This window comes from Diabrotica virgifera, chromosome 4 (assembly GCF_917563875.1).
Source record: "Diabrotica virgifera virgifera chromosome 4, PGI_DIABVI_V3a".
Classification (NCBI taxonomy): domain Eukaryota; kingdom Metazoa; phylum Arthropoda; class Insecta; order Coleoptera; family Chrysomelidae; genus Diabrotica; species Diabrotica virgifera.
Window position 1 is genome coordinate 38,391,212 of NC_065446.1, and position 24,069 is coordinate 38,415,280.

Genomic DNA, 24,069 nt, shown 5'->3' on the forward strand with positions numbered 1-24,069 from the left:
TTTTACAAATAAACATGGATTTTCGCTTAAATTAAATATTCAAATTGCCAAGAGGCACGTGGGTGGCAGCTTGAACATTGATTTTAAGCGAAAAGCAATTGTTATTTGTCAATTAAACATTTTTTCTGTTTTCTGACAGCATTAAAATGTATTTCGAATTAAATAAATTACATAAATTCTTCTTTTTGTGTTACTTAATTTAATTCAAATAAAATGTTTTTGGACACCCTGTATAAATAATTATGTTATTGTTTATATAACTGAATACAGAATTGGATAACCTTTCAAATGAGCTAGTACACGACCCGATTCTTATTAAAAAGTCATCGATTACGTCATTACGCCCAGATGGATGACGTCACTAGTATGATATATAAGCCAAAAAATCATATTTTGTCATTAAAGTCTCTTGCTTACGAAATAACGAATTTATTCCTTTCATTTGGACCATACTGCCAATTCTTTGATTTATTGTTGTTTTCTTAAAATGATAACAATTATTATTTATGCGAAAGTTTTAAATTAACAATCAAACTTTTGTTTCAGCTGGTCATATCTTCTATTTCAAGTAATTATATATTATTTATTCGGATCGACGAAATCTCTCTACGATACAGTCCAATGGACAGTTAATATATTCCAAAATTTGGCAGTGTTGGAGGTGTTGCATGCAGCAATAGGAATAGTGAAATCAAATCCCATCATTACGGCTGTTCAAGTATCTTCCAGAGTAGTTGTGGTGGTCGGTGTTCTGATAGCTACGCAGGCGCCTCGGGAATCTATAGGTTTAACTTTGTGCCTTCTGGCTTGGTCCATCACAGAAATTATTAGATACTCTATGTATGCTCTCTCATTAGTGAATGCAGTGCCATATTTTTTGACTTGGTTAAGGTAAGTAGATTTCCAAAATTTCTTTTAGAAATATTATTCTTTCTTCAGATAAAACAAATAATGAACTGATGAGAGGGTTGCCAATGCGAGTCCATTATACTATTGCGATATAGAAATTGAGTCAATACTCATAATCTTAAAGTTTGTATTTTTAGTTGTTACAAATTATGGGGCCACCGGTTTCGAGGCTTACAATTTCTGCCTCATCATCAAGCCCAGTACATAAAGTCTTCACAATTACAAACTACAAGCTAACAATCACAAAAAGACAAAATGTACATATACAGGGTGTCCCGAAAAGATTGGTCATAAATTATACCACACATTCTAGGGTCAAAAATAGTTCGATTGAACCTAACTTACCTTAGTACAAATGTGCTCATAAAAAAAGTTACAGCCCTTTGAAGTTACAAAATGAAAATTGATTTATTAGATATTTTTTATTGAAAATGGACATGTGCCATTCTTATGGCAGGAACATCTTAAAACATAATTATAGTGAAATTTGTCCACCACATAAAGATTTTATGGGGGTTTTGTTCCCTTAAACCCCCCAAACTTTTGTGTACGTTCCAATTAATTCATTATTGTGGTACCGTTAGTTAAACACAACGTTTTTAAACCTTTCTTGCCTCTTAGTATTTTTTCGATAAGCCATTTTTTATCGAGATGCGGCTTCTTTTTAAATATATTTACATAAAATTTTATGGGGATTTTGTTCCTTTAAACCCCCCAAATATTTGTGTACGTTCCAATTAAACTATTATTGTGGTACCATTAGTTAAACACAGTGTTTTTAAAACTTTTTTCCCTCTTAGCCTTTTTTTGTTAAGTCACCTTTTATCGAGATGCGGCTTCTTTTTCAAAATATACCTAAAAAGGTAAATTATAAATAAATTTTCAGATTATTAACAGGTCTATAATCGTACTTAACCATATACAAAATATGTGGTGGATTCGACAAATATTCAAAATATCTCGATAAACACTGGCTTATCGAAAAAGTACTAAGAGACAAAAAAGTTTTAAAAACACTGTGTTTAACTAATGGTGCCACAATAATAATTTAATTGGAACGTACACAGAAGTTTGGGGGGTTGAAGGGAACAGAACCCCCATAAAATTTTTATGGGGTGCACAAATTTCACTTTAATTTTTTTTAAGATGTTGCTGCTATAATAATGCCACATGTCCATTTTCGATAAAAAATATCTACGAGTTTTCGATATATGAAAAAAAATCGATTTTCATTTTGTAACTTCAAAATACTGTAACTTTTTTTGTGTGCACTATTGTATGTAAGTGAGGTTCAATCAATCTATTTTTGACCTCATAATCTGTGGTATAATTTATGACCAATCTTTTCGGGACACCCTGTATACTATATAAAAACAACTATGTCTTGATTTAAATTAAAATACATAAAATAAAGCAAACAACTGTAGAGTATTGGATTTAGTAGTCTATAAAATGTATATTGAGACATTTTGCCATTGGGAGTGACCAAAGTTTTTAATAATAGGTATGTACTTACATATTAGTGCCATGACTGTTCTACAGCCAAAGATATTCATGAACGTCACCAGCCCCATCAAACAGCAGACTAGTTTAGTAGCTCTTAATATGTGGATTATTATATTATATTACTACATACTATTTTATTATACTACTAAACTAGTCTGCTGTTTGATGGGGCTTGTGACATTCATGAGTATCTTTGGCTGTAGAACAGTCATGGCACTGGTATGTAAGTGCATACCTATTATTAAAAACTTTATGTGTATTTTGATCATATACCATCTTGTGATTATTGCCGAAAGTGTGCCGGAGTGTCAGTTATTGACATGGAATGGCACGGATAGTTTGCAGATTAGTCTTTGTCTCCAGACGGTGTCGTATGCAGCTGATAGGTCAATGAAAGCAACGGATGTTTTTAGCTTTCTTTGAAAACCTGTTTCAATATGTTTTAGGGATAGTACCTGTTCTGTGCAACTACTTAAACCCTGTATGCTTAATGGGTATCTATTTAAATATGTTTCTACTAATTCTGTTGTAGATTAAGGGTTCCAACTTCCAACAGGTTATAGACATAGCTCAGCAGTGCCATCGGTCGGTAGATTTGATGCTGATCATTTACCTTTCCTGATATTAATATGACTATAATGGAGGCCTTTTTAAGTGAGTTGGTGATTCTCTTGATTTTAAAATATCTGCATAATCAGGCAGCCATTTCCTAGAATACTTGCCACAGTAAGTGACAAGTCTGGATGAATTTGGTCGGAACCAGGTGCTTTTCCAGACTTAATAACTGATATTACTTCTGATATTACTGAGGTGATTTCTGGAGTAAACTCGTCTGAGTGTTCAGATGTATATGGGCATGCAGACTTCAGTATGTTTAGTTCTTGTTTTACTTGTGTGGTCACGGTCTCTTTGTGCTCTTAACCCTTGTAATACCAAGCCTGTTTACATACGTGCGATGCCAAGCGGGGTGCATCTGCACCCCCCTTTTTTGTGTTTTTCTCTGTAATTTTTACACTTTTTTATGTAAACCGGTACTCAGTTTGGACCGAATAAACAATCACGTGGTGCTTTACAAAATGACGCATACCTTACAAGGTGCTTGCATAAATGATAGTGAGTCACCACGTATCACGTCTGTACTACTAGGCGGTCGGTTCAACACAAGCTCCGAATAAGGGTAGTGAGGATACGAAAAGTACAATATCGATGGCTTAGTGTGAAAACCTCGTATCTCATTTTACAGAAAATTTTATATGAGTTACTGACTAACTGAATTTCTGCATATTTTAGCCTAAAATATAACAAGAAAAATTTATGTGTAATTATCTAAATGAAATTAGAATCAAAAATGTACAAAGAACGTTTTTTGTTTTAAGTTAGAGTATGCAGAAGTTTAAAGTCTCTCCTGTAAAATTTTCTGTAAAATGAGATAGGATGTTTTCACACAAAGCCATCGATATGTAACGATTTTACGCGTCCGTTAGCTTATAACAAGTTAAAAAAAGATTGGTATACGTAGGATACCAAGCGATAAGATACGTAGGATACCGCACCCCCACACTCTTAGTCCAAGGTTCATAAATAGACAGGTTGCATGGTAACTTTCCACCAATCAGCGTCGAGAATCTAATGGCGGGAGTGACGTCACCCAGAATGCTGCATACAAATTCATTCACTTCACTCATTGAAATGAACTCGGAAAGTAGGAATGTATTGAAAATGTGTATATTTAAAAAAAATACGTTTGGATTTTTAATGACTATTTATTTCATATATTCTTTAAAAAATGTGGTAGATACCTGCAGAGTTACAAAAATCATAGAATATAATTGCAATTAAATATATGCAGTAGAATAGCATTACTACTTAATTAAAGCAGAAGGAGATTCTTTCTTGTGTATATATGGGACTAAATCATTCAAATATCCTAGGTATATTAATAATGGGTTCAATACAGTTTACTTTTTTAAATGATTTTGAGTAGTTATATAATAATTTTGAATTGGGGATAATGCATGTAGTACATTATTATAAATTCCTCCTAACATGTAAACCATGGTGAAAAAGAGATTAAACTAAAGATTTATGTATCAAAATTAGTAGTTTTTCCCTTAAGTTTAACATAAGAGCATCTGATTACGTTAGGTACTGGATTATAATATGTATCTAAAACTATTAAAACATTATGATTCCATTCAATATGTACCTGTGAAGTTTTACATTAACAGTAAATTATAAAAAATACAATTTCAGTGCAATAAAGGGAATTTTCCCCATTTTATATATTCATTTAGTTTATAATTGTTTATTCAAACGATCTTCAGATGGCTGCAATATTGGTTATAATTTTATATGAAACAATTACATATAATAGTTCAATAAGTCTAAGCAGATTGCAACCTACACAGATGATGTAAACTTGATGTGAAGAACCGCAAGAGACATTACAGAACTGTAATGTCTCTATACAAGAATGTTCTTTACTATACAATACAGCAGAAAGAAATAAGTACTTAATACAACCACATTAAAATGTATCTTAACACTTGTAAAAGAGTTTTGGGTTTAAGTTATTATACTAAAAACACTTAATGATATCTATAGATACATTATATCTCAAGATATAAACACAAATTAAAACACTAACGATATTTAATAACAAAATATAGCCTCCAAACCACGTATCCTATTATGTTTACAAACAATTCGTAAAATTGATCGTCTGGGTGACGTCACGATGACAATATTTCATTTGTCAATGTCAAAGTTACCATACAACCTATGGTATAGGGACCTTGCTCTTAGTCCAAGTAATGAAGCTTAAAATAAGACAAAACCTCGCAATTTTTACAGAATGGATCGATTTGCTTGAAAATTTGAGAATAAGTAGTGGATAGTCCAAGGATCAAAATCTATATGATGCTGAAAGGCGCTTTTACCATGGGGGTGGTTGTCACCCCATCTCGGGGGGTGGAAATTTTTTATTATAGTTTGACCGCAGAAGTTAGTAAAAACATTCATTCTAAGCAAAAAACGTTCTATACATTTTTTTGATAAAATTAATATTTTTCGATTTAATCGCTATCGAAAGTGTTAGTTTTATATCGAAAAAATCAATGTTGTTAATAAGTTTTCGGCTAATAACTCCAAAAGTTTTCGTTTTATCAAAACAACCTTACTTAACAAAAATGTACCCTTTGAAACAATAAACAAAACCGTTTCTTTTAGTTTTTTTTAAGACCAATAGTAATTGAGCTATACATTATTAAAGTTAGCTCTTCTTTGTCAAATGCTAAATACTGTAGTTTCAACGTCAAAAGACGGGAAAACTATGCATTTTTCGAGGATAACTTGTTCAAATTAATTTAAAGCATTTTGAAATATCTATCTCCAGAAATAAAAACAAAGTCTTTAGCTCAAAAATTAAGTGACGTATATTGAAAAGAATGTTGGTCCCTACTTTTTTCAGCGAAAAAGTGATCCGAAGCAACCTCCTAATCACCACCCTAATTAAAATTAATTATTAACCTTATTTGGTCTTCTTTATTTTTATATTATTAATAGGTTCTAGAAGTTCGACCGGCTTAGAATGATTAGTTTTAAAAAAAATGGAGTTGGAAGCGAATAACGAACTTTTTTAGTTTGGAAAAAATGGCTTTTCTTCAGAATAGAAAGATTAGCATCAGAGATACGAAAAAATATTTAAATATGAAATTGTAGCTTATTTAATTCTCAAGAAACTGGTTTGCAAAAATTTTTACTACAGCAAAAATTGAGTGAGCTATTGATAATTAAAACTTGTAATAAAATGCAAAAACCACCTTTACCAACCCTTTCAAAGTCACCTCTTTTTGCGACTGAGGATTTTAAAAAGAATTAATATTAATAGGCTTAGAGACCTTATAAAATCCTACAATATTCTTTTTTGCCAAACTTTCTAAGATAAAAAATAGAAAAGTTACGGTTAAAAAATCAATATATTTTTTTGAAAAAAAAAAGGAGAAATCTAATTGGAAGCATAATGATGTAAGTTGGCGATGTTTTTAGTCATTGGCCTTATTTATTCTTCTTTATTTATGTATTATTAATAGATTCTAGAAGTTTGACTGGCTTAGAAAGATTAGTTTTTAAAAAAAACTGGAGTTAAAAGCGAATAACGAATTTTTGTAGTTTGGTAAAAATTTCGATTTCTTCAGAATAGAAAGATTAGCATCAGAGATACGAAAAAATGTTTAATTATGAAATTGTAGGTTATTTAATTAACAAGAAATTGGTTTGAGAAAATTTTTTCTACGTCAAAAATTGAGTGAACCGTACATTAGTATATTATTGAAGACCACTTATTTTTTCGATATAAAACTAACACTTTCGATAGCGAATAAATCGAAAACTATTCATTTCGTCAAAAAAATGTATAGAACATTTTTTGCTTAGAATGAATGTTTTTATCAACTTTTGTGGTCAAAATATAATAAAAAATTTCCACCCCCGGGATGGGGTGGCAACCACCCCCATGGTAAAAGCGCCTTTCGGCATCATATAGATTTTAATCCTTGGACTATCCACTACTTGTTCTCAAATTTTCAAGCAAATCGATCCATTCTGTAAAAATTGCGAGGTGAAATGCTTCAGTTCCTGGACTATCTAAAAACCTAAATAATTCGCGCGATAGAAAAAATTCATGTAAAATTTTACGTAAATTATCAGTAGTAATTGCACAAGAGCTCTGAAATTATTGAATTTTTCCCGAGTGACACTTTGACAGTTTTAATTTCACGAGCCGAAGGCGAGTGAAATTATGTCGAAAGTGTCACGAGAGCAAAAATTCTATATTAATTTCAGAGGTCGAGTGCAATTTGTTGCGATTATTTCATGAATAAAACTGTTCAAAACCAAAATTTTATTGTAATTTGTTTATGTAAGTACCATTAAACACGCAGTTTTTATAAATATTTGACGATTGAAAGTCATCACTTTTATAATTTTTAAAACATTAATTGTCATTAATGTCACTGAATGTATTTTTTCGTAGCAACGAAGGGCATCTTTCTATTGGTCAGAATCTCCTATGAATGAAATAATCAGTAGTAATTGCACGAGAGCTCTAAAATTTTCGATTTGTTTACCGAGTGGCTTTGACAGTTTTAATTTCACGACCCGAAGGGGAGCGAAATTATGTCAAAGTGGCACGAGGGCAATAATTCGATAATAATTTTAGGGATCGAGGGTAATTCGCTGAGATTATTTCATGAATAAAACTGTCTTTTTAAATCATTTTAACTAATTTTTTTTTCATATTTTCACCTGAATATTTGCTAAACCTGTTTCTTGGTGTTATCTGTGACAAGTTGTAAAACATTAATTGTTATTAATGTCACTGAATGTTCATTTTTGCATAGTAACGAAGGGCATCTGACGTAATGCTTGACGACGGGATATTATCAAAAATTATCACTTTATCACTTTAATTTTTATTTCTGTAGCTTTCTATTGGTCAGAATCTAATATAAGTGAAATAATCACGGTAATAAAGAAATATGCAGCTACGAAAAAGAAGAACAAAAACAAGAAACAAATGGATTAGATATATACGAAAAAGCACGTATGGGGTACATTTGCACCCCGCTTGGTATTATAAGGGTTAAGGTTGCTACAATGTGGGAGGCCACTCTGTTGGGATTTGTACTTTGTTTATAGTTGGATGTCTCCTACTACCAACTTTTCTAAGTATGAACCATGCGGTTCTGCTTGATTTACTAAAGTCTATTTTTCCAGTCTCCATCCATTTTTGTCATCTGGCTGCATACTAACTGTGCAGTATTTCGTCCGTAATTTCTCAGTCTTGGCTTTCGTTGTATTTTTGATACATTTTTTCACATTTTTCATCCCATCTCGGGACATACTCTTTTCGATATCCTCCGTGTGTAGTTTTCTTCGCTGTAGTGATAACCGCGCCGGCAAATCTCGTGTTGGGGTTATCCATCCCAGACATTTATCCAATCTCTCTGTAAAAGTAGCCCAGTCTGCTTTGTTAAAGTTGCACCTAGGTGTGCCAGTACAAACAGGAGTGGCAGACAACCCAGAGTGGGTTATGAGACGTAATACGTCAGAAAGTTGGAACTTTATGGAAAACTTTTTATTCAAGCTCAGTGTCTAATTATTTTAATACTTTTCTGTGTAATAATTTTTAATATTTTAAAAAAGTTTCACATCATCAACTTTAATTTCTATGGCAATTAAATTGCAAAACTGTCGCATTTGTTGTAATTATCGACGTATGACGTAGTTACATCATTTTACGACTTGATCAACATCAACATGACAAGTAAACATGTGGCAACTGTAAATTAATTTGTTGTAATTATTGACTATGACATGATCCATTATAATGCATTTAATATAATATGATACAATTGATCCAAAAGATGGCATAACCCAGACATCCAAAGTGAAAGTTATCGTCCAACACCAAATTGTTCTTTATGGTCCCCACAATTTTCAGAAAAAAGTCATACCATTTTGAGCGTCGGGTTTTTGGGGGGGGGAGAGGGTGGAGAAATCGATAAATTCGTAGTTTTTTGGTAAATTCGTAGTTTTTTACGTGTTTCGTCAATATTTCTAAAACTATGCGGTTTAGCATGAACAACCTTCTATACAAAAATGTTCTACATTAAATTTGCAATAAAAAAGGGCGTATGCATAATCCTTCTAAAATGAACGGTTTCAAAGTTACGGTGCAGTATAGTATAATTCTTTATTCCTGTCCACTCCCGGATATTCTTCAACCAAGAGGCCTGCTTTCTACCAATTATCCTGCGCCCTTCGATGTTACCCATCATAATAAGTTGAAAAATATTATACCGGTCTCCCCTTACTACGTGTCCAAAATAGGCCATCTTTCTATATTTGATGTTATCAAGCAGCTCGCGGGCAGGACTGCCACACTTGTCAGAGTAGCCGTCCATGGTATTTTCAGTGTACGCAGGGCCGTCTTAAGCATACACCGCGCCGGGGTGCAAGACTCATCTTTGCGCCCCCTTTTGTCAGAAGATTATACAGGGTAGCGAGAAAGTATGGAAACCGCTAGAACGATTTTTATAGATTTTAGTGAGTCAAGGTCTTCTAATGCGGCCGATGTTATAGTGGTAATTACATTGTTGTCAAATCTTCCGTTTCTCTGGAAATCTAATGAACTTTCTTATTTTAAATAGAAGACTCTATATATTTTTTGCGTTTTTAAGTCTCTAAGAAATACTGATTATTTTTCATGTTATGTTCCCTATACCTAAATGTCATAATTTCGGAGTTATTATGACATTTATTAAAAACAATTTTAAAGTAAATATAAAAATCAATTTTTTCGGCCCGGTTAGCCATTTTTTTAGGTTTTTTGGATCATTGGGAATAAAAAAGATCTCTTATAATTTTTCTCTAAAGCTAATCGTTTCCGAATTATAAACAATTTAAAACTGAAAAAAATCGATAATAGGTGATTTTCTAGGTACAAAACACAAGTAAAAAATATTATTTTTGAAACTACAAAGTGCCTAAATTCAAACTCAAACCTTATTATATCAGCTACCGATAAGTGATTTGGTCTTATTTCATTCTAAAATATTGTTTTTTAGTTGTTAATGCAGCCCGATCGTCCGTCCTCTCATATGAGCTTCATTAACAATAAAAAAAAACAATGTTTTATAATAAAACGTGCCAAAAATTCTTAGAGAGCTGATAGAAGAAGGTTTGAGCTTCAATTTTGGTACTTCGTAATTTTAAAAATTTTTCTTACTTGTGTTTTTGAACCTTTAAAATCGTCATTTTTCAATTTTTTTCAGTTTTAAATTGTTTATAACTCGGAAACGATTAACTTTAGATAAAAATTACAAAAATGCCAATCCCAATGATCCAAAGAACCTAAAAAAATGTCTAACCGGACCGAAAAAATTGATTTCTATAATTTATTTAAAAATTTTTTAATAAATGTCGCAATAACTCCGAAATTATGGCATTTATGTATAAGGAATATAACATAAAAAATAATCAGTATTTCTTAAGGACTTCAAAACGCAAAAAATATACAGGGTGCTCCATTTAAAATAAGAAAGTTCATTAGATTTCCAGAAAGAAGGAAGATTATTTGACAACAATTCGTGTAATGTGTTCTGATAGCATATTATCAAAATTGGAAATACATTATATTAATTTTAAAAAGTTACCGTTACGCTATTCGTGTAACCTTTGACTGGTTCCTCTTAATGGTAAATTTTGTCGTGCTAAAAATGTTATTATTTCGATAATTCTTTCTAAAACCGCCGTCCACCTTTTCTTTCGAGTTGAACTGCTGCTTGATTGACAGAGTCTACTGTATGACTTTTTAGTAAGTCATTTTTAGATCTACATTTTTTTACAGAAATTAAGTGGCTTCCCTTCTCTCGTGTCTTTCTAAAAACGCAACAAACGTCTTTCTTGTCGCAAACGTAATGAAGAAAATTAGGTTTTTGAAAATCAGCATTTATATTTTCCTACTATAAAAGGCGTCGCTAAAAGTGGGATACACACATATAGCTCCCCAACGGCAATTATACTTTTAATAGCAGAATCGGATACACTGATAATTTTTACAAGATGGTGATTCATTGTTACTCGACATTCAATATTGGTCAAAATAGTGTACGCGTCACCTTTTTAAAATTATTGTCGGAATTAAACTAAATGGGTTTCACATTACATTTGCGTATCGTAGGTGTAGTAAGCATTAATAGCCTTTGTAAAAAATACCGAAAGTGCACTTGCATGTTTTTGTTATTTGTAGGTTTTTTAAGGACAAAAAGCGCAATTTTGAGCTTAGCAAATGTTCGGCATGCGCCCCTTGGACTTGGCGCCCGGGTGCCTCGCACCCCTTGCACCCCCGGGTTGAGACGGCCCTGAGTGTACGTCTGTGCAGCCACATTTCAAAGGCCTCCAAACGATTAATGGTCGATATTTTTAATGTCCATGCTTCGACAACATACAAGCGGACTGACCAAATGTAACATTTAATCATGCGCTTTCGAAGTTTAAGTTACAAGTTATCATTACAGAAGAATGACCTCATTTTTAAAAATGTCGTGCGGGCTATCTCTATTCTACATTTTATCTCTTTATCTGGATCTAGTTGTTCAGTAATATGGCAACCAAGATATTTAAAACTGGGTACTCTTTGAATTATATGACCATCAACATATAGCTGTGAATCTTGATGGGCCAAACGGCTAAATACCATGTATTTTGTTTTTGAACAGTTTATGTTTAGGTCAAACTCTCTTCCCACTGTGTCAATGGCATTTAAAAGATGTTGTAATCTATTCATATCACTTAAAATAACTATCGTCTGCATATCTGATTGTATTTATCAGAATTCCATTAACTTTCACACCCCATTCCAAAATATGGAGCGCTTCCTTAAATATTCTATCTGAATATAAATTGAATAACAGTGGGGACAGTATAAAACCCTGTCTGACACTTCTTTGTATTTTGCATATTTCAGTTGATTTTCTTTTTATGCAAGCTGTCGCTGTTTGACACCAGTACAATTTTTCTATGATTCGTACATCTTGACAATCAACTCCTTAATTCTTTAATATTTTAATTAATTTGTGATGTTGTACTCTATCAAAGGCCTTCTCATAGTCAATAAATACAGCAAATACGTATTTCCTTTGATCTCGGAATTTCATCCTGGTCTTTTTCACATTTATCTCTGATTCTACTGTGGATGATACGTAGAAAGATTTTCAAAGTGTGGCTCATGTGGTTCTAAGACCACAGTTGACAAATTTGAAAATTTATCTTGTTTTATTGCAATAAAAATTTTTTGATGATCTTTCCGGGCCCCATTAAAATGCGCGCCCGAGGCAGGTGCCTCACTGGCCTAGTGGTAAAATAGGCCCTGTCCGTATGTGACCACTGGTCTAATTACTGTTTTGTAGATTCTAAGCTTAGATTCATGATTCAATAACTTACTTTTCATTAAGTCTTTGTAAGCATAAAAGCGCTTATTACCGCTAAGAATCTGTACTTGTATTTCTTGACTGGTGTTGTTGTTGTCATTTATTATTATTGAGCCTTGGTAGGGAAAAGTGGAGGCATATTCGTAGGTATAGTTGTCTACCTTCAGATTCTCATTTTGATTGAACTTTGTGCACTCCGTATGTTTTGTTTTAATTTCATTTATATGTAGACCAAACGTAGCAGCTTCCCGTTTCAGCTCTTTTCGCTTAATACCCTTTTGTTGCGGCGTATTTGGCAGCATCATCCGCGTATACGCATATTTCTAATAATAGCTTGTGTGTGACCTTATTGATATAAATTACCTATATTCATCAATTAGCTTATATTTGGTAACTGCTGAACGTAGGCCTCCCGTAAAACTATCTTGAGCTTCTTGCTCAATTGAGCTTCTTGCTCCAATTTGTGGTGATGGGCTTTATATCATCCCTCCATCTAGTTGGTGGTCGTCCTCTGTTTCAATAGGCCTCTTTCTTTCTGTCTTGGAGTTTTTCTTGTCATTCTTTATCAAACCATTTCCTGGTTCTTGTCCTGCTTTTTCTTATTATTTTATTAGTTTTGCTGTCTCTGTAATTGATTTTCCATTTGTTCCTCCTTTCAACATCATTGCTTTCTTCTTCAGCCTGTTTACATCCATTCCTGGACAAAAGCCTCCACACGAGTTCTCCATTCTTCTTTGTTTTGTGCTATTTGGTGCCAGTTTCTCCCCATTTTTGGTTTGATGTCGTCTAGCCTTCGTTTTTGTGGTCTTCCTCTACTACGACTGTGCTCGCGTGGTCTACAATGTACAATGTTTCTCGTCCACCTTTCGATGTTTTGTCGTGCCACATGTCCTACCCAGTTCCATTTCATTTGCTCAATTCTTCCAATTACATCTTCCACCATCGTACTGCTTCGCACTTCCTCATTTCGTATAAATGTTCCCTCAGAGATACTTCTAACATAGCTCGTTCGATCGCCCTCTGCGTAGTTCTGTCTATTGGCTGATATCTCTGTAAGTGTCGTCGTCTCCATTCCATACCCAGAATACCCTTTTCTTTAGATTTATTGGTATCGTTTTGTTTTTGTCCAATAATGATTCTTGGTCAACATAAAACTACTAAAACAATCGGACATTGATAACTTCTGATCATTTTCTTTGATTATGTAAAGTATTGTTAAAATCAGTTAAGCCACTCTGGCTCTCATGGCCTCAATTCTTATATTTACTTTTTGGTTCCAGTAGAGGTTTGAAATTACTCTGATATCGTGGCTGTCGATGTTTTTTAGTTTTAAGATAATAATTAGATTATCGTGCTGTCGAATGCTTTTTTAAAATAAATAAAGCATGTGTACATGTCTTGGTTCATGTCTAGATTAATTTGCATTAGCACATTTTTACCTAATAATGCTTCCCTGGTTCCCATGCGGTTTCTAAAGCTTCATTGGTTATCAGTTATTACTAATTTCATCATCCAGCTTTCTGTAAATTCTGTTGTGGATTACTCGTAGAAATACTTTCAAAGCATGGCTCATTAATGCAATTGTACGTTGTTCTGAGCATTCTTTTGCATTTTGCGTCTCAGGAATAATTACGAATTTGGATAATAACCATTCTTTTGGTAGAATACCTGTTTGATAAATAATTTGATCATATCATTCTACTAAAATGTCCTCACGAAAAGGATGTCAAAAAGGGATGGAGAAAGTATTTTTACAGTTTATTAAATGAAGAATTTGACAGACAGCCTGTGGAGTTAACGGAGACAGTAGTGGCTTTATGCAGGGCAGATCAACAACAGATACAATTTTCATTATAAGGCAGTTGATGGAAAAATACAGGAATAAAGAAACAAACGCTCATATGGTATTCATTGATCTTGAGAAAGCATATGATAGAGTTCCTCGAGAGATTCTGTGGTGGGCACTCAATAAGAAAGGAGTCCCTGGCGAATATGTAATGATTGTAGGAGATATGTATGAGGGAGTAACGACTAGTGTTAGGACAGGTGTGGGAGAGACTGATAAATTTCAGGTGAAAGTAGGATTGCATCAAGGCTCGGTGCTTAGTCCTTATTTATTCTCATTAGTTTTGGATCAGATAACAACGAAACTACAGGGTAGCATTCCATGGTGCTTAATGTATGCTGATGATGTAGTGTTAGTAGGAAATAGTGAAAGAGACTTAGAAGAAAAGCTGGAACAGTGGAGACAAGCTCTGGAGGAAAAAGGTTTAAAACTTAGTAGGACAAAAACAGATTATTTGGAATGTTCATTTAAAGATGGAGTTACTACAATAAATAAAATGGTATCTTTAGATGGTGAAATGATTGTGAAAAGCAATACTTTTAAGTACCTAGGATCGTTATTACAGAGTAATGGAGAAATAGATGGAGATACATGCAGTAGAATTAGGGCTGGATGGATGAAGTGAAAAGAAGCGAGTGGTGTGTTGTGTGGCAGAAAAATTCCAATGAAGCTGAAGGGAAAATTCTATAAAACAGCCGTAAGACCGCCTATGATGTACGGAACTCAAAATGTTGGGCAGTGAAAAAGAAAGAGGAACAACGAATTTATGTGGCGGAAATGAGAATGCTTAGATGGATGAGTGGAGTGACAAAGAAGGATAAAATTAGCAATGAGTATATTAGAGGAAGTCTAGGTGTGGCACCAATTGATGCCAAAATGAGAGAGCGTATTTTAAGATGGTTTGGTCATGTTCAACGTCGAGACGTTAATCACCCAATACGAAGAATAGCTGAAGTGCAGATTCCTGAAAGGAGTAGGAGAGGAAGACCAAAGAAGACCTGGGGGGAGACGATAAGGCAGGACATGTTGGTAAAAGGGATTAACATTCATATGATCCAAGATAGAATTGTGTGGAGCCGGGAGCCCAATTAGGGAAGCCGACACCGCATAGGGATAAGGCAAATGATGATCGTTCTACTAAAATGTCGTATCATTTCTTCACCGATCAGTTTAAGAAACTCAATCGGGATTTCATTCAAGTTTTTTTTGTCCCTCCCCATGTACATATATCGGTTATCAAGTTGTAATATCCAAGTCATACACGAACAATTTACAATAATTATATAGTTTGTCATCAAAAAACAAGCGTATTGTTAGAAGTGAGCTTCAACTTAATTATGAGGTTATAATGTAATTTTTCGTGATTCAAAACAATACTTAAAACATATTTACATACAATAAGGTACTATGGTAGTTAACATACAATAGCAAACAAAAAGGACAAAATAAACTTACGTCGATACATTTCCTTATGTTAGTATTTTTGGATAGTGCAATAAAGGTTGATTTTTTCCATTCATGGGACAATATATAGCGATACGCTTCATGTATTATTTTTTTAATTGCTAATTTTCAATATTAACTTTCTTTTCTAAACGAAAATAATATGGATCATTTAAAATTCACGTGTGTTTCGCTCCTAAAATACAAAACCAGATTGTATAAAATTAATGTTTTTTTCTGGGAAACACATTCTCCATTAAATAGTTACCTTATCAGACCTTAATAAATCACTTTTGAAATGCATTCGAAGACGCTTCTAAAGGGCCAGCGTCTTTATGTCAATAAATTAGTCTTTAACTTAAAACCACAGACATGTGTTTTCAGTTCAGTCGATTCACAACCTCCCGTCGGTAGTCACACCCCAGCGGGCGTAGGGATAGGTCAACAACACACCCTTACGATATATAAACGAAGCACGCTTGTTTACCCAAAATAAATAAACATATTACTGTTCGTTGTTTTACACTTATTTTAATTTAAGTTAATTGTTTCTGTTAACCACCAACGGAACAAATGTATCCAGTGGCGTGCGCACTATGGATACCGCAGCACCCACAATTGTGAACGAAGGGAGCTAAAATTCAATACTAAGTTAGAAAAAAAAAAGATTTAATGGGTGTGCTTCGCCAATGTGGATAAGTGAAAAGTCAGATGTTTCCATAAAATTTTTATAAAAATACTTTTTTTATAAAAATTTAAATTCTAATAATACGTTTTCAGTAAATAGTAAAAAAGAAGAAGCTAAATTGTTTATTTTTTATCCTGTTTTGGATAGGATGATTGAATGTTTGAATGATAGATTTAGCCAAGAAACCAAAAAAGTCATTTGTGCGCCGGTAAAGCTATGTCTCTAGGCTTAGGAGATAATAAGCTAGATTCTTCTGATTATACTTTTCTTTGTACTCAATTTGGTTTAGATTCTTCAGAATTAGAGGCTGAAGTAAGAATTTTAAAAACTAAATCTTGTGAATATTTTCCACTTTCGAATGGTGCTGATTGGTTACAATGGCTATCAAAGCACGATAGAGGATTAACTTTTGCAACTTTTAATCGGCTAATAATAAAATTTGCTACGATTCCAGTGACAAGTTGCACTTGCGAGCGTAGTTTTTCTAAGATCAGTATTGCAAAAACGAAATTACGAACAACAATGAAGCAAGATCGTTTAGAAAATCTTGTCCTTCCATTCATTGAGCAAGAACTAGCTGTAGATGCAGATTTCGATAGCATAATTGATGAATTTAAAAAAATTCTTCCCTTTGAACTACATTTGTGTCACTTTAGTAACCTGATTAAGGAAGGTTGTTAGAAAAAAGGTGCGTTTTCACCAAAAAACGTTTACAGACATCTACACACAAACATTAGCAAACATTTGCTAACGTTTGCCAACACATGTTTAAATTCGCGAATTTGAGTAAGTATGCAAACATTTGCCATCGTTCTGTCTTGTTTTACAAAATTCTTCTTCCTCTTTATAAGCAATATTGCTTGATCATTGGCTTGATACTCCAGGGGTTGTCACTCCATCTTTTTCGCGCTCGCCCGATACTTCTACCGATTGGTGATTTATCCTGCCGCAGGTTCCCTGAATGAAACAGTATGGAGAAATAAACATATCAGAAAAGAAATGAAAGGCAGAATTGACAAAACAGTCATCAGCCCAATAATGACATACACGTCTAAAAAACGACCTGATACAGAGAGGACAAAAAGAATGCTAGAAACAGCAGAAATAAAAATCCTTCGAAAAATCGATGGGACAAAGCTATAAGTGCAGATATACGACGGAGATGCAAAGTGGACAAAGTTAATAACTGGGTAAAGAAGAATATAATGGAAAGATAATTTAAATGGTAAACATACTAACGGTGTACACAAATAATCAACATTCAATAATTTAACCAACTTGGTTATCTAGAAGCACGTTTTTACTTTTCATTATTTACCTAATGTTGTACTGCTTTGTTGTTTTTCAGATGTCACTTTTTGTGTCCTTTATTTATTTCCTGCAGACACAAACTTTTACTAGTTAAAAATGGTAAACAAAACAAATAAACATGAGTTATATATATACAATTATTCAATGAGTAAATACATATTTATCGTACCGATAGGCAAACAAATATTTGTAAAAATGTAGGAAATTTTATTCCTTGGAATTATGAATTACTTGAATACTACTGAATGTAAATTATTACAATAATTAGCTATGTACAATAATTTTAAATATTTAGATCATGCATTTATAACATTAGTATCAAGTAGGTTATAAAATAAAATGGTATTCGCAATAATTGCTCAGATAAGGTGATGTTGAAGAAATACGGTATGCGACAAAACAAAGGTCAATGGAATCAGGAAGCTTGTGAAATAATTATAATCGTGTTAATTGATAAGAACAATTGACAGTGTAAAAGTGTAATACAGTATCCGCCAAAATAAACAGTACCGAATATAAAAAAATATATTTATGAATTAATTTTTATAATACATATTTACTATTAGCATTGTTTATATAGGGATAGTTGGTCAACCCAATAGGAAAATTTGTTTGATTCAAATTGAGACAGTCACCAGATGTCCTCACAATTTCTGACAGGGTCGCAACGTCAAAATGCGTAGACACTAAGTTGGATACGATCCTATTCATAACACCCCAACTCGCATACATATTAAGAAAAATAAATATACTACATTCGCTCTCGCGAGATTTTTTTTGAGACATTCGGAATAGGAAACGTACAACACAAAAATTCCTACCTCACACTATTAACTGCTAAAATCAACTCAAATCAACTTAATCTTTCATTAAAAAAAGAAGAATTATTAGAAATAGTGGGAGTGTCTACTAATCTCATAAAATTTTGTGAAGTTTATTTCTACAAAATATTTTTATTTTGTACAATAAATAATTTTCTCATTTGCTATCAATACATTATAATGGTTTAAATAAATAAATATTGATTGGCGTAAGGTTTATGTTATTTTTATGTCTGTTTACTATTAATAATATTGGATATGAGTAGGTGCGTTGGTTTTGTAGTAATTTCCAGTCACTTCTGACAACTGAATTTTTCAAAAAAGAAATTACTAACGTCAGTGTCAAAAAAAATCTCGCGAGAGCGAATGTAGTATATATATGGAAGTCATTAATGATGTCATGCTATTAATATATTATATAATGTATAGTATCATGACATCATTAATAGGTCTGGATCCCGCGTATGAAAAAAATTGATTAATAGCAAGCTGAAAATTTGTTAATAGCTTAAGGGTGTCTAGTCGGATAAACTTTGATATATGAGAACACTGGAACAGGGGCAGTTTTAATTGTGGAACAGGTTAAAAATTTAGAACGGTCAGACCACGAAAACGGCACATTTATTTTGTCTGACAGAACAGACTTAAACTCTCCGAACAGAGATTAAACTCTCATGCAAAAATCAGACTGCTATTTATCACCTGTCATAATTCCTGTCAGTTGGCATATTCTACATGTTCCACTCATTAAAACGCCCATTTGGTGATAAATAGCAGTCTGATTTTTGCATGAGAGTTTAATCTCTGTTCGAAGAGTTTAAGTCTGTTCTGTCGGACAAAATACATGTGCCGTTTTCGTGGTCTGGCCGTTCCAAATTTTTAACCTGTTCCACAATTAAAACTTCCCCTGTTCCAGTGTTCCCATATATTCAAAGTTTGTCCGACTAGACACCCTTAAGCTATTAACAAATTTTCAGCTTGCTATTAATCAACTTTTTTTTCATACGCGGGATCCAGACCTATAATTCATTTTCTAAATATACTCTTCTATATATTTATTTTTCTTAATATGTATGCGAGTTGGGGTGTTATGAATAGGATCGTATCCAACTTGGTGTCTATGCATTTTGACGTTGCGACCCTGACAGAAATTGTGAGGACATCTGGTGACTGTCTCAATTTGAATCAAACATATTTACCTATTGGGCTGACCAACTATCTCCCTATATAAACAATGCTATTAGAGTTCGGATTTAAAAGCATAAAGAAACACAAAAAAGCGCTTAAAAAGCATAACGATTTTATGAAAAATTACATGAAAATAAACATATAAATTTTGGCAATCCATTTTTTTTAAGAAAATATATATAATGTTTTCTAGGCTTAACTTAAGAACTAGTAAATACCTATTATAAATTTAAAAATAAAATAGAATAAACAAAAAAAATAGATAACTGAAACAAAAATGCTTTAACCCATTTTTTATCGACACACTTTAATAAATGAAGGAAAATATATAATTTTTATTTAAAGCATGAAATAACTAAATACTCATTTAAATGTTCCATCGTAAAGTTTCGGCGTCTGTCACTCAAAACATTTTTGTATATCGAAAAGCTTCTTTTAACGTCCACACTGGTTATCGGTGCATACTTATTCTTGCAACTACCGCCGGATCCATATTTATATTTTCAACGTGTTCTCCATTTAAAACTGAAAGTATTTTCTTCATCTTTTGAAATCCCTCGTTTTTTGTTAATACATCTTTGACTGTTGTTATTTTGTTTGACTTATCTGACCAATTTTTCCAGGGATACCTTCCATCTTTTTTTTTTCAAAGCTGTTTATTTTTTGGATCGACTCAACTAATGACATTAGCTGTTTCTCCAAATTTTATAATGTTTCACTCACAAAACAAAAGTTGCTCTTGACAAAAGCAAGATTGTTTTGTAAGTCTGTTTCACCTAAAACATCTTGACAATCTTTTATAGATTTGCTAGCAGTATCTTTAAGTTCCAATACGAAGCTTTTAAAATTTTCGAAATATTCGGCGTAGTATTATAAAGCTGCATCTAACCATGCACCCCACCGAGTCAACACTGGTTCCGGTGGTAATGGAGTGTTAGGTAATTTTCTCTAAAAAGTTGCACCCAAAGGAGCTTTAATGAAATTTTTTTCCATTTTTTATCTATCAACTCGTTAACAAGTGGAAATTGCAGCCAATCTATTATGCAGCTGTATAGTCTCAGCAACGCGATTCAGGCCGTGTGCCAGATACGTACAGTGAATTAGATTAGGATAAAACACTTTAAGATTTGATGCTGTTTTGATCACATATGGTGCAACGTCGGAAAGCATTAATACTATTTTGTTGGTGGGCACAGAATCGGGAAGATAAAAATTTGTTAAAGTTTCATTTACGAAACTTGAAACTCTATTGTTATTTGTTGCTTCTAGTTCTTTTGAGCACACTAAATAACCCTTCGTCAAGAATTATTCGTGAAGTACGCCTATGATTAAATTAGTGACGTACCTTTCACAAATATCTGTAGTCTCGTCCACAACAAACCAGATGTAATTGTTCCCCACCAGTGTTTTTACTTTTTTTTGGTTTCCTTGTAAACGCAGTTAACATATTTTTTCGCAGAGTACTTTCATTCGGCACATGTCTTTGACAGTACTTTTCCAAAAATTATTTAAAACTTTCATTTTGCAATTTATTTAGTGGGAGATCAGAGTCCACCATTGCACTGCATAGATCAAAATTAAATTTCTGGTGTTCGCAAAAGAATAAATGATAATTGTATATTAAACAAGCTGAAAATGCGAGCATTATCATAACGAAAACTTTATTTATTTACGTATTTTAATTCATAATATGGAAAATTGCTATTATGAAAAGTAGTTTAGAATTAATAATTATGTTTTAATGTGCAATTATATCATTCTAATTTAAATGTTATGAACTATAAAGGCAACTCTTGATCGAAATTCATATTTTTTATATACCTCGTATAAAATTAATAAAATTTTACATATGATGGTTGCGTCATAAATCTTAGAACATGAAGAGCTTTTTATGAAGAATAACTTTTCTTCGTCAAATTAAAAATAAAAGAGTTTTAAAATAAATGAAAATGTTGCTGGTATCCATAATTTGAGAAAAATCTTCAAATATTTTTTTCCATTAGAAAGATGTAATTGCACATATCAGACCATAATAGTTTATACCAAACAATATTCTTTCATATACTGTCGGTTCGCTAAACTCAGACACAACTGGTTAGTGATTTTAGTCAATAATTTGGCAAAAAAATAATTACTAATTAGTTAATAATTACCTACTAACTAATTAGTAATTTTGTCAATTTTGGCAAAATTCGCAAAAACAAAAAAATTACCTACTAAAACCACTAGCCAGTTGTGTCGAGTTTAGCAAACCGACTATATTTTAATTTCATAGCAAATGGAACAGTCCATTTATCATAAAGGGGAGGCCGCATACTCGTATAAACCTTTTTGAAGCTGTTAATAAATTATTGCTTTTAAAATATACTCAAATTGTATTTTTGAACATCTTATTTATTTTATATAATAATTAAATTCACTATCAAATGTCATTAATGTTTTATTATTACTTAATTTAAAATTTAGTTTGACATTCACGAAGTGTCAAACTCAAATGTAAATAACCTATTATGCTTTGCTTAACAAATCGAGATTAAAAAACTAGCCTACTTAATAGCAACGATTTCAGCTGGACGTGTAGTGTGTCGGAAGAAAATAACCCGATTGTGACGTCACATTTTACACTTTGGGGTCGATTATCTCGAAGACGGTTAAAAATATCGAAATGCCGTTTTCAAATTTGGATTCAGAAGATAAAACTACATACGAATCCATCGATAAATCTGATCTGAGTATTGCAGGAGCGGCAACGCAATAACACACAGACTTTTGCGAATTTATAAACGAAATGTTTTCGTTGAAAACACCAAATTGGCACAAAAATTAAAAAAAGGCATAAAAATTAAAAAAGCAAAAAAAGCATAAAAAATGGTGTCAAAATGACTTATTTGTACATATTTCGTTCACATTTAAATAGAAAATAATCCTGCTTGAATTATTTACAATAAGCATTATGCTTAGAAATCCGGACTCTACACTAATACATTATTATGTTCAAAATGTGCACCATTAGTCCACTCTTTCACGGTTTTTGCTCTAAATTTTAAAGAAACGCTTGGATTGACATGAAATTTGGCACACGTATAGCTTACATGTCAAAGAAAAAAAGTGATATTGTGCCGATGTGTGCTTTTGCCCTGGGGGTGACTTTCACCCCCTCTTGGGGGTAAAAAAATATATGTCCAAAATAAGTTTGGAAATGGGTAAACTGACTAATTTTAAGTAACTTTTGTTCTATAGAGCTTTTTCGCCAAGTCAACACTTTTCGAGTTATTTGCGAGTGAATATGTTCATTTTTCAAGAAAATAACCACATTTTTAGACGGTTTTTCGCAAATAACTCAAAAAGTAAGTATTTTGTCGAAAAAAAAAACGTTTTTAGAAAAAATGTAGCTTATAAAAATGTAAAAAAATGGTGTACGCGTTCGGTTTCTGGATCTCGTAGAACCAGGGTTATAGCCAATTAAAAATAGATTCATATTCACCAAATTTCAAATAGAATATTTCGACGTGAAATATCCAAAAAATTAAGCACTTTTTGGGGAAAACCCGTTATGACTTTTTTAAAGTGTTTAGAAAAAGCTTTATTTCTGTTTTTACAAAAAGTTTCTAGCATTAAATTTAAGCAAGTTACACTCAAAATAAAGTTGATCCCTTTTGTTTTTGCAAAAAAAATTGGGAAGACCACCCCCTAATTAGCAACTTAAATGAAATTAATCGTTACCGCTCCACAAATTATTTTACTTATGTTGTGTTTATATGATCTGTAAGTTTCATCGATTCAAAGTGCTTATTTTTGAAAAAATTTGGTTTCAAAGTAAAATTTTTAAAAATTAAAATTTTGAAAAATATGCTTTTTTTTCAAAATAACTTAAAAATTGTTAGAGATATCAAAAATCTCTAAAAACAAAAAAAAGTCAGATTTGCTTTTCTGAATATCATGTATTTTTTTGTTTTTCTGTTAGAAAAAAATTGATTAAGATTTGGTGTTTCTAAATTTGCATACGTTCGTGATCAGTGACTCGTTCAACCCCTTTTAACTGCAGCCCTTTCAATAATAAGGACTTTGAACCGATGAAACTTACAGATCATATAAATAGTCGAGGAAATGAAGCATTTTGGCTCGCAATTTTTTCGTCCAGCATGGATTTACTTGAAATTTTCACAGAAGGTAGGAAATAGTCCAAGGATCATTTTCAATATCATGCCGCTGTACGCTAAAACCTTGGGGGTGGTTGCCACCCCATCTCGGGGGCGGGAATTTTTTATTACATTTTAACTATGTAAATCGATGCAAAAAGTAATTCTAAGAAAAAAAATGTCTTTTACATTTTCTTCGTAAAACTAATATTTTTCGAGTTATTCG

At 32.6% G+C, this 24,069-nt stretch overlaps 1 protein-coding gene across 1 annotated transcript in view; it reads left to right on the forward strand.

Annotated features, from left to right (window-relative positions):
• The window catches only part of LOC114324941 (very-long-chain (3R)-3-hydroxyacyl-CoA dehydratase hpo-8), a 113,837-nt gene that overhangs the window by 42,226 nt on the left and 47,542 nt on the right, over positions 1–24,069 (forward strand). Inside the window, exon 2 of the mRNA XM_028272862.2 lies at positions 547–891. Coding sequence (XP_028128663.1) covers positions 547–891 — 345 coding nt within the window. The remainder of the gene's footprint in view (positions 1–546; positions 892–24,069) is intronic.